General features: G+C 64.8%; 1 protein-coding gene across 1 annotated transcript in view; it reads left to right on the forward strand.

Annotated features, from left to right (window-relative positions):
- The window catches only part of ACOX3 (acyl-CoA oxidase 3, pristanoyl), a 30,091-nt gene extending 18,440 nt beyond the window's left edge, over positions 1 to 11,651 (forward strand). The window contains exons 12-17 of the mRNA XM_077750581.1: positions 140 to 253; positions 3,356 to 3,471; positions 7,058 to 7,232; positions 8,423 to 8,490; positions 9,740 to 9,826; positions 11,100 to 11,651. Of these exons, the coding sequence (XP_077606707.1) occupies positions 140 to 253; positions 3,356 to 3,471; positions 7,058 to 7,232; positions 8,423 to 8,490; positions 9,740 to 9,826; positions 11,100 to 11,216 (677 nt within the window). The 3' untranslated portion in view covers positions 11,217 to 11,651. The remainder of the gene's footprint in view (positions 1 to 139; positions 254 to 3,355; positions 3,472 to 7,057; positions 7,233 to 8,422; positions 8,491 to 9,739; positions 9,827 to 11,099) is intronic.
- The last annotated feature ends 3,006 nt before the right edge of the window (positions 11,652 to 14,657 follow it).

Here is a 14,657-nt window from a genome sequence, read left to right on the forward strand (position 1 = left end):
GCCCCAGGGTGAGGCCCCGCCCCTGCCCCCAGGGTGAGGCCCCGCCCCCGCCAGGCCAGCCCGTTCCCCCTCGCCCCCTCGCGTCTGCAGGGGCTGCAGAGGCTGAGGCGGTCACTCTGTGCCCTGGGTGTGCTCGTAGGTGGCACTCGCCTTGAGAGCCCTCTGGGGACCGTGGACTTTCTGGAAACCTATCCCGACATCCTTGGCCAGAGGTTCACGTGCTCCAGCGTCGAAGGCTGCCTGGACCCATCAGGTGAGCATGCTGTCTCCCTGTCTCCCTCCCCTCGTGACCTGAGGGAGCCAGCTGTGCCGCTGCCGAGGTGGAGGTGGGGGGTGGGAGGGGCTTTGATGGGTCCTGCCGGTGAGTCAGGCGCTGACCCTCCCCCTTGGGGTGAAGAGGGAGAGGATCTGGGTCCCGCCTCTGCCTCCCCAGGTAGCTGGGCTCCTGCCTACTTGGGACTGAACCATCTTCACAGGAAGCTGGGGCCCTTTGGCCCAGGGCCTTTGCACATGCCAGCCATGCTGGCATCGCCTCTGTGGCCCCCACCCTGCAGTGTCCTCGCCCCTCTCAGCCCTGCACACCCTCTGCCATGAGCATTGGTCCCTGCGCTCATTTTGCGAGGCAGCAACAGCCTGTCTGGGGGCGGAGCCAGGCAGACCTGGTTCCTGCTCACACTTGGCTTTATGGTCCAGTTGGGGACAGAACTGCACGGAGGAGCGGTGGGGGGGGGGCACTGTGTGGCAGGGACAGCCCGTCTGAGGGCTCAGTGACAAGGACGGGGCAGCCACGGGGGCTCCGCGGGAGGGACGTGCTTGGCGGAGTGTGTGCATCGCTCCAGGGCTGAGGGGACACTGGGCCCTGAGCAAGAGAGCGGCTGAGGGTCTGTGTGTGCCGTGTGACGATTCGCTCTAAGATGTGCGGGCCGAGGCCACTCTGGCCACCGTGGGAGCAGAGGGACCTGAGAGAAGATGGCATCCTGGATGGGGGGTAGCAGTGGTTTGGGAGGGGGCAAAGGGTGGCACGACTCTGGTCCCGTCTCCGTCCCCTCCGTGTCCCCTCTTCGTCCCCGCGCTCCTCTGCTCCAGTACCTGGGCTCAGGGAGGTCCAGCGGTGCCTCTGCGGTGTAAGCGCAGCGCCCAGGGCCAGCCTGGCCCGTCCCCCCCCAGCCCCCGGCAGCGCCGGGAGGGGAGGGACTGGCACAGGAGCCGGCCTGGGACTTCTGCCCGAGCCTGCGCCCCCCGCCGGGTCCCACTCACTTTTTTGTCACATCCCATATCGAACACACGGTACCTGAAGCCGTGGCAGAAACGTCCCCGATCTCACCGTCGTCTGAGCCGCAGGCACCGCGTGCACCTGCTTCACTCCGCCACCCCAGACGCCAGTTTCTACGCCCTCGGGGCTGCCTCTGTGGCTGGTGGTGAGGTGACCGCGGAGCCGCGTCTTGGGGGCTGGGACCTGAAGTGCAGCCCACCTACCAAGAGCGCGAGAGGGCACCTGGCCGCCTGTCTGCTCCCGGCCCCTGCCCCACCTCAGCCTGCTGGCCGAGATGTAGGACTGGGTACCTGACCTCTCCGAGCCTCAGTTTCCCTTGCAGCACACGGCAGGGATGGGGTCGTCCGCACGCTGCCGTAGTGCACTCACTGGGCACCCCTCTGGGCGGGACAGCTGCAGGGGAGCTCAGCTGTCCCCCCGCGGCCGGCTCCGCGGTGGGTCTCGCGGGTTTAGAGGAGCTCATGTGGGGGCACCAGGAGTGGGGGCATGGGGAGAGGGCAGGCCGCACCCAGACCCAGGCCGTGCCAACCAGCGAGTGGGTGCCCGTTGGCCAAGCCTTGCTTTCTGGGCGCCCTGGGGTCGGAGCCCCGTTTCAGAAGGGGAGCTCGGCCAGGAGACGGGGACCTAGCAGAGGCAGGGAGGTGGCTGGAAGGCGGCTGGCCGGCTGAGGGGGGCTCGCTGGGTGGAGGACCGGGTGAGAACAAAGCCCCGGGGGGGGGTCAGGGAGGGGACATGTGATGACACTGGGGGACACTGGTGTGTCCAGAAGCCCCAGGTCCAAGAGATGGGCAGGAGCCAGGGTCTGGAGCCACCGGAACGCAGTGGCAGCGACCCTGGTGGGGACCGTGGGAGGGGCCGGAAACAACAGTCCCCTTCTGTCTGGACAAGGTGTGGGCAGGGCTGCGCTCCCTGCAGAGGCTGGGGCTGGGGGTCCGTCCTGCCGCCCCCAGCCTCCAGGGCCCTGGCTCTCCTGGGCTGAGGGTCACACGCTCCGTGTGTCCTCCACACCCTAGGCCCCCCCGTGTGTGTATCCCCCCTCTGGCCCTGATAGGACACTTGCTGTTGCATTTAGGGCCCTCGCACTCCAGGGGGAATGTCTAGAGAGCCTCGGCTGACTACGCCTGCCTTCTCCTGTGAAAGACACTCGCGGGTTTGGGGTCAGGACGTGGGCCTGTCTCTTGGGGGTCCCCGTGGAGCCACCATGCCTGGCAGGACCTGGCACGGGCTCGGGGACAGCTGTGCAGAGGAGGCAGGAACCGGGGCTGCCGTGTGCGCCCGGCTCTGTGACTCCTGGGCCCCGTGCCTCAGTTTGTCTGCTCCTTCACGGACTTCTTAGTTGTGCAGAGGCGGGTGAGTGTCCGCGGCGGGGCCCCAGCGAGTGCCGCTGTCACCCCGGGAGTGGGCTGTGTGACGCAGGAGGGATGCAGGAGGGATCCCAAGCACCTTCGCCCAGGCTTTGGGGCTGGAGCCGGTGTGGCCAGGTCCCCATGGGCCCTCCTGGGGGCTCTGCGCCAAGGCCAGCTCTGAGCAGAAGGCTCCCAGGCCCGGGGGGCTTCCGGCCCCTTCCAGCACCTGCCTGTCTGTCTACAGTCTGTAGTGGCACCTCCTCTCCCCCCTTAGGGCTCCTTGGGGGGAAAGCGCGTGGGCTGAGGCCCCGGGAGAGCCGGCAAGACCACCCCCTCCCCTCCCCCCTCAGCTGCCCACTAGCCCCGGGGGGCCCCAGCCGTGCTGGCCAGCCACTTCCTCTGCCGCTCACCCGCCATCTCACGTCCGTGCCGATCCACAGTGACACTGAGGGCGTGCGCCCCGTCCCGCCACCCAGAATTTGCCGCCATCCCAAACCAGGTGTCACCCAAAGTGGCTCTGTGGCCCCGTGAGAGCCACAACATGCCCTCGCCTGTGCCCGTCCCAGCCTGGGGCTGTGCCCTCCCTGGGCCTTCGCATCTGCGAACTGGACCCGCCTCGCGCTCTCGTCATTAAGGTCACTGTGTGCACAAGGCGCTCTCGGCGCCTCCTGCCCGGGTAGGCGCTCTGCACGCGGTTGCTCTGTTGTTACTTTTAGTTCTGTTTCTTGTTCTGTAGCCCCGCTGGCGGCGTATGAGTGGCTGGTGTGCTACCTGCTCCGAGAGAGCGCGCAGAAGTTAGATCGCGAGAAAAGATCGGGAAGCGGTGACTTCGAAGCGAGAAACAACAGCCAGGTGGGTTTGCTTTTAAAGTTGCTTTTGCATCGGTTTTGAATTTCTGTGCTGCCGTGTCCCCCAGAGCAGATGTCCTGCTGGCGGCCGGCCAGCCCTCCTGCCCTGCGCCCCTGGTGCCCGACTGTCTGCACCTTGGTTTGCTGCAGGGACCTTGCTGGGCTGTGGGTGTCGTGTTTAAAGTGCCCCGCGTCCGGAGCTGTCACTGTCAGAGCTGGGACGCTGGGCTGTGGGGCCAGGCCCGGCCCTGGTCCCTCCGGGCCGACCGGCAACAGCCTGTTGACCTCCGTGGGGTCCCGCTGGCCCCGCACTTGGTTTCCCTCAGGTCATCACTGCCCTTCTCAGGGAGCCTAGGTGGGGACGGTCCCAGGGTGGCTTTGGGTCTCGCTTTCGGTCACGGCCAGCTCCCGTGTTCCGGAATCCACGGTGAAAGGCAGCCTGCTCTAAAACGCCTCCTCGCCTCCTTGCATCGGGAGCTGGCCTGTTGTGACCCAGACAACCCGTGTACCTGGAGTGAGGGGCGCTGCCTGGGAGGCCGTGCATGAAGGAGATAAGAAGTTTCTAGAACTGGTGGCATCCCCTCTCTTCGGTCTCGCCTTGTGAGGCTCTGTGTCCTTTGAGAGCTCGGCGTCCCTGGTCTGCCTGCCCCCTGCACATGCCCCCACCCCTCCCATCACTGTGTGCCGGTGGCGTCAGCGCTTGGGCGAAGCGGCCAGAACCAAAGCCAGTGGCGTCTCTGGGACCTGCCGGACACGCCCGCCCGGTGTGGAGGGCAGGGAACGGGATGGCGTCTCGTCTGGAAAGGCCTGGAAGAATGAACCCAGGTCGGCCGCAGGACTTCACAGAGGCCAAGTCAGCAGGTGGTCGTAGTTAGTAAACTCAGTATCACGGCCACCAAAAGCAGGTGGCGTGGAAGTGAGCCTTCTGCAGTGGCTGGGGCCACGGGCCACGGCAGGCTGAACGGTCTGCACGCCGACGGCAGCACGTTGGCTTGTCCCTCGCCCCTCCCGTCTCTGCTGGTCAGGCCGGCGCTGCTGAGGTGACAGAGGTCCTCCGTCTCCGAAGAGGTGGGGGGCACAAAAGCCACGCATCCCCACTCCGGATTTCAGAGAGCTGCCCAGGGGTGGTGGGGGTCTCCACACTGTCCCTCCGCCCCCGTGCCGGCCGGCCGGCCTGTCCCTGACACCCTGACAGCGGGCCCTGCGAGCAGGGGCACTGCCATTCAGAAATAATTTTCCCTTAGACCTTCGTTAAAGGTCACTCAGCTTCTCAGTGAGCAGCACGGCTGCAAAGGACAGAGAAGCCAGCTGACCCGCCTGGGTTCTGGGTCCGGCAGAGACGGGGTCCCTGGGGACAGCTGCTGAGCTGACCGGCCTCAGAAGCTGGGGTGCAGCTCGCGGAGCGGCTGTGAGGCCTGGAAGGGAGACAATGACCCACGAGCAGTCTGCTTTCCACACCTGGCCTGGGTCACGGAGCGTTTTAAGAGCGAGCACTGGGCCATTTCTGACAGCCGAGAGCCTCACGGCCTGGGCTGGATGCTCACGGGTCCAGGGAAGACACCGTCCCTGCCCGTCTGGTGACCAGAGCAGCAGGAGGGCGTGAGAAGAACATGTCAGGACGTGTACGCGGCCTCGGCGGGATGAGCCTTCGTGAAACAGGAAACAGAAGCCGCGAAGGAGAGAAAACTGTCCAATCAGACAATGTACACTTGCACGTTCCTATGAACAAAGCAGCAGACAGACCACAGACTAGAGCGGCCACGGAGCCGGCCCCTGGCCCGAGGCGGCAGGCACAGGAGTCACTGAGCCTGACCTAGGGCCTCGCAGGTTGAAGGACAGTGACCCACCGGCCGTGGAGGGAGTGACCCTGCTGTGTCCTTGGGGGCAGAGACCGGCTGCTTCGTTAAAACACAGAACAAGTCTCGTTAAAACACAGAATGTAGGTTCTGTCTGCAAGCCGCCCGCATGTAGGTTCTCGAATAGATGCGTTTATTGCCTCTTTCAGCTGAGCACTCCCCTCGCGTGCTCAAAATGGGGAAACGTAAGCGGGTGGGCGACAGAGTCCCTCCTCCCGGAGCCCTCCCCGCCCCCCCCCAGCCAGAGCGTCTGCCTCGGAAACGCAGACGACCATGCTTTCCCCACCCGGCCACACGGGCTCCTTCCCCCGGTCCTCTCGTGGCATCCCCTCTGACGCGGAAGGAAACGAGGCCAAGAGAAGGGCCCCGGGTCACCCGGCTCAGCCGTGCCGTCCCCGGAGCCGGGCTCTTTTCCCCCGAACGGGTGTCCGAATGGGGACAATTAGGAGTTAGTCTTTCGCCTGAAGTTTCCATTGCTCATTAATGTGCAGATGTCCTCAGCCGCAGGAGCGCAGCAGAAATGAATGCCTGGATCCGATTGGTTCATACGTCGTGGGGGAGAGGAGCCTGGCACGGGGGACCCCCGGAGGGGGAGAGGGCTAGGGGCAGGGGCCACCCCTCCTGACTCAGCCCCCCCCACCTCTGCCCACGAGGATGTCAACACCGCCCCTAAGTTTTGAGAACCTGAGATGTGTCTCAGGGGCAGATGTCCCTGGGGGCAAACTGAGCCGAGCAGCGAGCGCCCCGCAAGTGCAGCAGGCCTGGGGGTGGGGGGGGTCCGGAGCCGGAGCCAACGGAAGCGGACCTGCCCCGGACCTGCCCGCTGGCTCACGGAGTCTCAGGGGCCACAGGCCTTCCCCGCCGGGCCGCACCTCCCCGGACAGGCGTCCCGCCTCCCTGGCCCAGCGCACCTGCCGCCCCAGGTCCTGGGGCTGCCTGGCCGTCCGGACCCAGCAGGTGCGGCCCTCACACCATGGGCTCTACAGCTGTCACTGCACAGACTCTCAGGTGACACGCAGGGTGGCTGACCCCGGGTCCCAGAGCCGTGCACGTAGACGCGGCCCTGCGGCTGCGGCGCAAAGGCAGCACCCACTCGTCATGACAGGTCAGGTGGGGCCAGTGTCATCTTTCTAGTTAAAAAGAAATCTGGTGAAATGATCGTGTGGAAATGGAGAAAGAAAAGCTAACGAGTCAAGCTAACGATAACCCGCAGGTACTTTGGCTGTTGAATAAGAAAGAAAAACTCGGGTCCAGAGGCCTGCGGTGGCTTCCTGCTGTCAGAGACCCAGCCGGTGTCCTCCTGCCGTTGACCCCGGCCGCGAGCGGCCCCAGCCTGGGTGCTGGTCAGCCGTTCCCGCGCTTCCGGGCAGATGTGTGAGCACGCGGGGCAGGGGAGGGAGCACAGCCTCACCCCGAGGGGCCGGCCTGTGGCTCCAGGCACAGAAGAGGACCGACCGCGTGCCCTGGCGCCTGCTGGGGGCGGGGGCACACCTGTGGCTGTGTGGCCACGCGGGGCCCGGCTGACCCGGCTTCCCAGAGGCCTCAGAGAGCGTAAACGCCGGCTTTAGGCCGGGCTGTCACCATCCCCAAGGCCGGGGGAGGGAGTCCGGGGCCCGGGAGCTCAGACCTTCGTCTGTCTTCCCGAGGGCTCTTCCACCGGAAACCGCGAGCTGCAGCCGGAGCCCTGGCCGCCTGCTCACGGGGGCCGGGGCTCCGTGCCCTGCTCTGTTCAAGGTGTACCACTGCCGCAGCCTGGCCCTGGCGTTCCTGGAGCTCACCGCCGTGCGGAGTTTCCACGAGCACGTGCACCAGCCCAGCGTGCCGCCCCCCCTGCGCGCCGTGCTCCAGCGGCTCAGCGCTCTCTACGCCCTGTGGTCCCTGAACCAGCACACGGCCCTGCTCTACCGAGGTGAGGCCCCTGCGGTGGCCCAAACCTGCCTCCCTCCCTGCCCCGCCCCACCCCTGCCCTGCCCTGCCCTGCCCAGGAGCGCAGCCTCCTTCTGTCCAGGAGAGTGGCCATCACAGGAGCTCAGACCCCATGGTAAGAAAAGTGGCATCAGGACAGTGTCAACGACATAGTTTCCCTTTCATTAAGGTCCCTTTGAAGTCCGTTTCCAGGCCAGAGAATATTTCCAGAAGGCCCACATTAGCCAGACAGGGAGCTGGTCTGGACAGAGCTGGAGCCCACCCCTCCAGTCCCATAGGTCCAGATAGACACGAGCCCGGGCAGTGGGAGGAATGCCCAGCCTGTGGGCCCAGGAGGGCTGCCTGGAGGAGGTGGTGTGTGGGCTGATTCCTAGGAGATTGGGGAACGTGGGGGAAGGCTGAATTTCTCAATCTGTTTTCGTTAGTGTTCTTCTTTTCTTTTTTTTTTTTAATGTTTTATTTATTTCTGAGAGAGAGAGAGACAGCGTGAGCAAGGGAGGGTCAGAGAGAGAGGGAGACAGAGAATCCGAAGCAGCTCCAGGCTCTGAGCTATCAGCACAGAGCCTGACACGGGGTTTCAACCCATGAACCGTGAGATTGTGACCTAAGCCGAAGTCGGACGCTTAACTGACTGAGCCCCCAGGCGCCCTTGTTAGTGTCCTTCTAAGGAGCATCTTGAGACTTTGCCCAGCCTCCCTCGGGACGTGTTAATGCTGCAGATCGCCTGCGCACCTGTAGGCGTCCTGTGCGTGCATCCGGCCTGCTGCGGAGCCAGACCGTGTGCCCTGCTCCCTCGTCCAGAGCCGGGGTCCCCCTCCGGGGCTGGTGTTGCCTCGCGGAGGCTGTGAGAGCGCACGCGAGGCCCACGGAGGGGACAGGGGGCTCGGAGGGCGGGGCGAGTACAGGGCAGGGGACCGTGCGCTTCAGGCACGACTCCCAGTGATGGGCAGCTTTCATCACGAAAGTCAAATGAAAGAGTCTGCAGCCAGCGTGCCCTCAAGTGCGCAGGCTGTGTGCTTGGCCCGCCGGGCAGCACAGCGAGCCCGCCGTGGTGGTGGCCGCGGCCTCCTGGCGCGTGTGCACTGATGGGGCAAGGGGACCTCAGAGGACGGGGCGCGGGGCCCGTGTGGGCCAGGGCCCCTGGGCCCCGTGTGACCGGCCCTGTGCTTGCAGGCGGCTACTTCGCTGATGAGCAGCCCGGTAAAATGATCGAGAACGCCATCCTGGGCCTGTGTTCCCAGGTGAGTCTGCAGTCACCCTCCTGAACATCCACCCGCGTCACGTGTAACCGTGGCCCAGAGACGCGCACGCTCGTGTGCGTGCAGTGTGGGCGAGAGCAGGAAGGTGTGCTCGCGTCAGAAACCGCAGGGAGTGATTTTCAGGGAGTTTCCTAGAACCCGGACTCGGATGCGCTTTCCTACAGCTGCGCTGGTAATTCTCTGGAGCCTTCCAGGGTGCTCAGCCTCCAGCTTCATTTCATTTCATGGGTTATTGATTGATTTAGTGCGCGTGGGCGAGTGGGGGAGGGGCAGGGAGCAGGAGACAGGGGGTCCCAGCAGGCCCCGGGCGGTCGGCGCGCCGCAGAGCCCGACCCGGGCTGGATCCCACGAGCCGTGTCCACATGTCCCACGAGTCTGTCGGGGCCGGGTCCTCATTCTCACTCGGGAGGCCCGGGTCAGGCAGGGTGCGGGGCACCGGCCGGTCCAGCGGTGCTCACGGGTGTCGTGGGTGGGCGTGCGGCCCCAGCAGCAGGGCGCGGTGGGACGGAGACCCCACGGCCCCCGGGCGGACCGTTTCCCGTCTGCCGACACGTGCAGGCTTGCTGCCCTTGTCTAGACGGGGCGCACTCCGATGACGCCCCCGCCTGGAGCGGGCGCTCTGTCCACCTGCGGCCCAAGCGGCAGACGAGCCGGAGTGCTGAGGAGCAGCCTCCGAGCCCCAAGGGCGTTGTCTCCTCTCCCTGTGGGCTCATACTCCGGGGGAGGGGGCTGAGGGTGCCCTGCTCCGGGGCCCCAGGCCGCGCAGCGGTGACCCCTCGCTCAGAAAAGACATTTCTGCATTTCAAGAAAATTTTCGGCAGCTTCTCACATAGATTCCACGTGTCCGGCTGATGATGACTCCCACGGGGGTGGGGGGCCGTGGAGCCGCTGTGCACCACACGGCCTTCCCAGGCCCCATAAGCACCTCATCCGCCCGCTGCCCACGAAGGTCAGGGTTCAGCCACAGGCCTCTGAGCCGCCGCGCTGCAAACCAGTCAACACGCTGTGTCCTTGAGTGACGAGCGACGTGGTGAGAACCTTCAGACGTGCCCTCAGGGGCCTGCAGCCCGGGCCTGAGAGGAGGACACGTTACTGGGCGAGCCGCGCACACGCCTGCTGCAGTCACGGTGGCCAGTGGGTCGTGGCGCAGGACGGCCCCAGGCTCTGTTTCTCTGAGGCCGCCATGGAGATTCCGGGGGTTGCCAAGTGTACGCACTCTGTTTTCCAACAGCTGAAAGATGACGCCATTGCCCTGGTGGACGTGATCGCCCCTCCCGACTTTGTCCTGGGCTCACCGATCGCCAGAGCCGACGGCGAGGTGAGCGCGGCCATCCCCCAGGGCCAGGTGGGAGTGTGAGCGGGGCCGCTCCGAGGGCCCATGGTGGTTACTGCCAAGCCCAAGATGGTGACAGGGGCCTGGAGCACCCTGGCGCCCTCTGGGAAGGTGTCACCCTCGGCCGGCAGTGGAGGGAAGGCGCCAGGTCAGCAGCAACCCCTGTGAAGCCCTGGCGCTCACACCGCCGGGGAGCCCGTTCCCCATGCTGGCTCCTGGCCCCTTCTGTCAACCAGCCACTCAACTGGCCATGTCAATGCATGGGCGTCCCGGAGCGCCAGGACATGGTGTCCTGCGGGGCCCTGAGCACCCGGGCGGTTGACGCCTTCGAGCCCTATGCCCATGCGCCCGCCCTGCAGAGGCAGCTCGGCTCACGAGCAGGGGTGCGGCCGGTGCCCAGGGGCGCATGCCCACGGTGCGGGGACTCTGCGGTGGGAACCAGAGCTGCCCGAGGCGGCAGCTGACTGGAGGGGGCAGTTTCCGTGCGCACATCTGAGCCGGGCACTGCCAGGTGAGACGTTCGTCTTGAATGAATGGGCACGGCTGCCAGAGGCTATTTAAGACGATGGTCCAGAGATGCCCAGGGCTGCGGACTGCCGGGCGCGCCCTGTGCAGAGGAAGCGAGCCTGAGGGTCTCTGTCTGGGCGGGGGCACGGCAGGCTGTTGCAGGCCAATTGCAGGTGCTTCATGAAAGTTAGAGTGGTCGGCCCCAGCCAGGCACGAAATAGGTTCCTCGTCTCCGTGGACTGGAGGTCAGCCTGGGGGCCGGGTTTGGGGTGAGTAAAGGACCAGCCACCAGCTCCTGCGACGCCCACGGCCTTTCCTCCGGGACAGCGGCCGCTCTCCTTTCCCGGGGGCTGCCCGGCGGGAAGCAGTTGATTGAGGAAGTCCTGGAGGAGGCGGCGAGCTGGCCCCAGGGAGATGGAGGGGGACAGAGAGGGACAGCGCATGCCAGGCTCCCACCCACGGGGCACGTCAGGGCCGACGGCTGGCGCACGCGTGCAGAGTCCGTGCAGGCCGCCCCCTACAAGAGTCCCCCGAGACAAGGGTGCATGCGAAGCGGCCATCATAAACGTGTTCCGCCCTTTGCTTTCAGTTAGAGAAAAAGATTTCTGTGAAATCAATCACCCTAAAATTTTCTAGAAAGTGACAGAACGTCCTGTGGTTTCAACAAAAGCTAACGAGAGGGTTGCGTCTGGCCCCTCGGCCGCTCTAAGAGATCTTGCTTCTTGCTCACGTATGTGCTTACCGTTTGCAGCTGTACAAACACATGTGGGCCACTGTCCTTCAGGAGAGCGGAGTTCTGGAGCGGCCATCATGGTGGCCCGAGTTTTCCGCCAAGACCCACACGGGAAGTCTGAACTCGAAGCTGTAGAAACACTGGCGCGTTCGGCTAAGTCTGAGTACACTCATTCAGCTGATGGGAATCTGACCTCAAATTACAGTTCCGGAAGATACTAGAAATCACCACCACTTTCTGAATGCATGTCTGCCAGTCCTGTGTGGTCCCGCCTCCCGACTGCACCCGGGGGGCTCAGCCGGAAGAGGCCACCGGGCTCACAGTCTGAAGGGAAGCTCTGTGTGATCACCTGTGCCTGGGGGACTGTTCCTGTGTTTGATCATTAGGACATGGCCCGTGCTGTGTCCACACGCCGAATGGGAGGCTGGCCGATCACGGTTAGAGGTTAATGATCTTTCACATTCTGAGATTTTCTACAAAGCTCTGCTTCACCGAATGCTTGGTGGTGCCAGTCTGACGCTCTCTAACTAATGCAACCTCAGCATGAAATTAAACTCTATCTTAATCATGCCTGAATGATGTAATGTAAGATGTTTTAGGAGAAGCAAACCCACTTCCCGACTTCCTTACGTGAAAATAGAAGTTTCCATCAAGGAAACGTTTCCAAAGAAACAAGATGCGCGACGCTGGTCAGGTCGGTGTGAAGTCCTGACCCGCGGGCCGCGTGCGCAGTGCCTCCTGGTGCCTGCCGCCGGGGCGTGCGCTCCGCAGCCAGCGCTGCCCGGACCTCCCGGCCTGTGCGTGAGCACGCACCCCTCCCGGCGGGCCCAGGTCAGGTTGCCGGCCAGCCGCCCGGCTCAGTGTGTCCCGGCTCTGTGTGTCCCGGCTCCGGAGAACGGCCTCGGGGGCCCCTCTCCGTGTCTGGGGCCTGCTTGGTCCTGACGAGCGCAACAGGCACACAAGACCCAGGTGCCCGCGGAGCCCGAGCTGGTACCACGCGGATGAGGACAGGGTCTGACCTTCCCGAACAGCCCGGCGCGCCCCCAGGCACCCTGACTTCCAGCTTCGGAAATCACCGGAGCGGTGGCCTGACTCTCAAACCTCGGACGTCAGGCCTAGGAGAGTGGGCCCCCGCCCCACCCCCGACCCCGCAGGGCTGCCAGGAGCACGTCAGTGGGTGACGGGCGACGTGGTGAGCATGCGCCGCACACAGGGGTTGGTCATCTGCACCTCCTCGGACGCTCACGCAGCCGTGGGGGGGGAGTCCCGTTACCGTGCCCGCTTGACCGATGAGAATGCTGAGCCCCAAACACCTAAAGCACTGCCACGGGCCAAACGTCCAGGAAGTGGCGGGGCTGGCTGTCCCCACACCCGTGACCCAGCCTGGGGCTGGCACAGAGCAGGCTAGTGTCAGTGTCCTGCTTTTAACCGGGGAGCAATCTCATCCGAATTTAATGTATCTCCCAGTTGGGGGTTTCCACCTGTGGCCCGAAGATGCCGTCCGGGGCTGGGTGCTGCGTCCAGGGACACGACTGGGCTCTGGTGTCACGCGTGCAGGTTCCCCTCACAGAAATGGGGACTTTCCTGCTCAGAGCCGTGCCTCACACACTCCCCTGTCGAGCAGCACGAAGGTACAGGAGGCACAAGCCTCCCAAGGGATGCGGACGTTAGGGTTTCTGCTCCGAGCAGCCCTGCACACGGGTCCGCCCGGGACCTCGATCGCTGGGACCAGCACTTGGGGGTGGGGTTCCTGATACCACGCGGAGTCACAGGCCGGCTGGGTGGACGCACATGGAAATGAGAGCCTGAAGAAGACCATAAAAACCCGCCACGCCCCATCATCATTTGTGGGATCCCAGTGACATCCTAGGATTGAGGCTTCGTGTGGCCACCACGGTGGCTGCTGGGCCCTCTGTTATCACAGGATGTGTCATTGACGTTTGGTGGCCGTCACTTTTGATGTGCTCCTGAGAGCCTGGCCTCTGTTGAGTCACCTTTGCCCCAGTCTTTTCTGTCCCCTCAGGATGCCCCTTCCACGCAGTCAGCGTGCACCCAGCACCCAGCCGCACCTGCCGCCGCGCAAGGACCACGGCCGTGCTAAGCGTGAGCACCCTGTTCCCAAGGCCCCTCCTACGAGACTCGGCGCTCGCAGCTGCTTGGACGTCCCCCAAACTCCGTGGGGAGTGTGTCCCGCCAGACAGTGGGCCCTGAGACACGGGGGGCCACACAGCTTCAGGGGGTGGCCTCCAGGCGCGTGGCTGCCTGACGGCTCAAGGCAGGCGACCTGGGCCGACAGACCCCACACGGGGAGCGCAGCGTTAGAGGGGCCCCTCGGGCACCTGCAGGGCAGCCATGCTCGGTGGCTCCTGGCTACATGTGTGCGAGGTCCCCTCTCCACGGGGGGCGGGAAGACGTCCTCAGTCTCTGGATCAGGGACTCCTGGCTGCGTGGCGCAGCCCAGCGATGCCGCGCAGCCCCTGGTGTGTGTTCACGTTCGCCCCACAGCCACCTGCTACCACTGAAACTTCTGTGCGGTCGGCTGTGGGCATCTGACCCTGAGTCCAGGGGTCCGTGAGGCCCTGCGAGAGCCCAGGGCTCCTGCCGGCCGCCAGGAAGGCTCCCCTGCCCCCTACCCTTCAAGCGCAAGGACTGACCTCAGCTCGGTCCTATCTCGCTAGACTGCCCAGCGGCCCGGGGAGGTGGCCCGGCGCTGAGAGCCCCCGAGGAAGGCGCGCGAGCACGGTCACCCCCTTCGCATGCCTGCTCGTAGGCCCAGGTCTGCCAGTCTCGGGCAAGGAGGCTCACGTCATGCTGAACTGTTTACTCTGTGAGAGGAAACTCGAGTCTGTGCTTACGAAAGCCGGAGGCTCGGGCGTGAAAACAAGACACCAGAACTGGGCACGTGTCCCGGGTGCCCGGATCCGGTTTGCAAACATTCCAGACACCTCTCGAGGTGCTTCATCTTCGCCCCTAAGCAAGGCTTGCGTAAACACAGTTCTCAGGACCGTTTTCTTCGGGCATCGTCCTCAAGCGCCCTAGCCCGACGTTCCTTCCGGCGGGCTGGAGAGGGCGGTGGCGGCTTCTGCAGAGGACCGGCTCCGCAGGTGGGTCCAGGCTCAAGGCCCGTGCAGTCGCTGGCCGTGAAGCTGTGGGCACGCTGCCTCAGTTTCCTAAGCGTGTTTGCTCCTTTGTGAGTCACGATGCCCGTTTCTGGCGGCTGATGAATTACCGTGTCGTGTAGCCCCAGGCCTGCGGAAGGTCCGCAGCTCACTGACCAGGACCCCCGTGACTGGGCGCTGTGAGCAGTTGTCATGTGCAGAGGCTGAGGACCACGACCCCTGTTAGGGGCCTGGGTTCTGGGGAGAACGGGGTAGCCGGTGACCCTGGGGACAGCGGAAGGGCCGTCCCTCGGCCCTTACAAAGATGCCAGGAAGGGGAGTGACCACGTGTGGTCCTACCAGCCACCCGCACGTGCCCAGGGGCCAGCTCTGCCCTTAGCCTCCAGCTCCCCCACCCCCACCTCGGAGGGTCTTTTCCAGGGACCAGGGTCATGTGGCTCCAGGCTGGCCCTTCTCT

The sequence above is a fragment of the Crocuta crocuta genome, unplaced genomic scaffold (assembly GCF_008692635.1).
Source record: "Crocuta crocuta isolate KB4526 unplaced genomic scaffold, BGI_CrCroc_1.0 scaffold179, whole genome shotgun sequence".
Taxonomy (NCBI): Eukaryota; Metazoa; Chordata; class Mammalia; order Carnivora; family Hyaenidae; genus Crocuta; species Crocuta crocuta.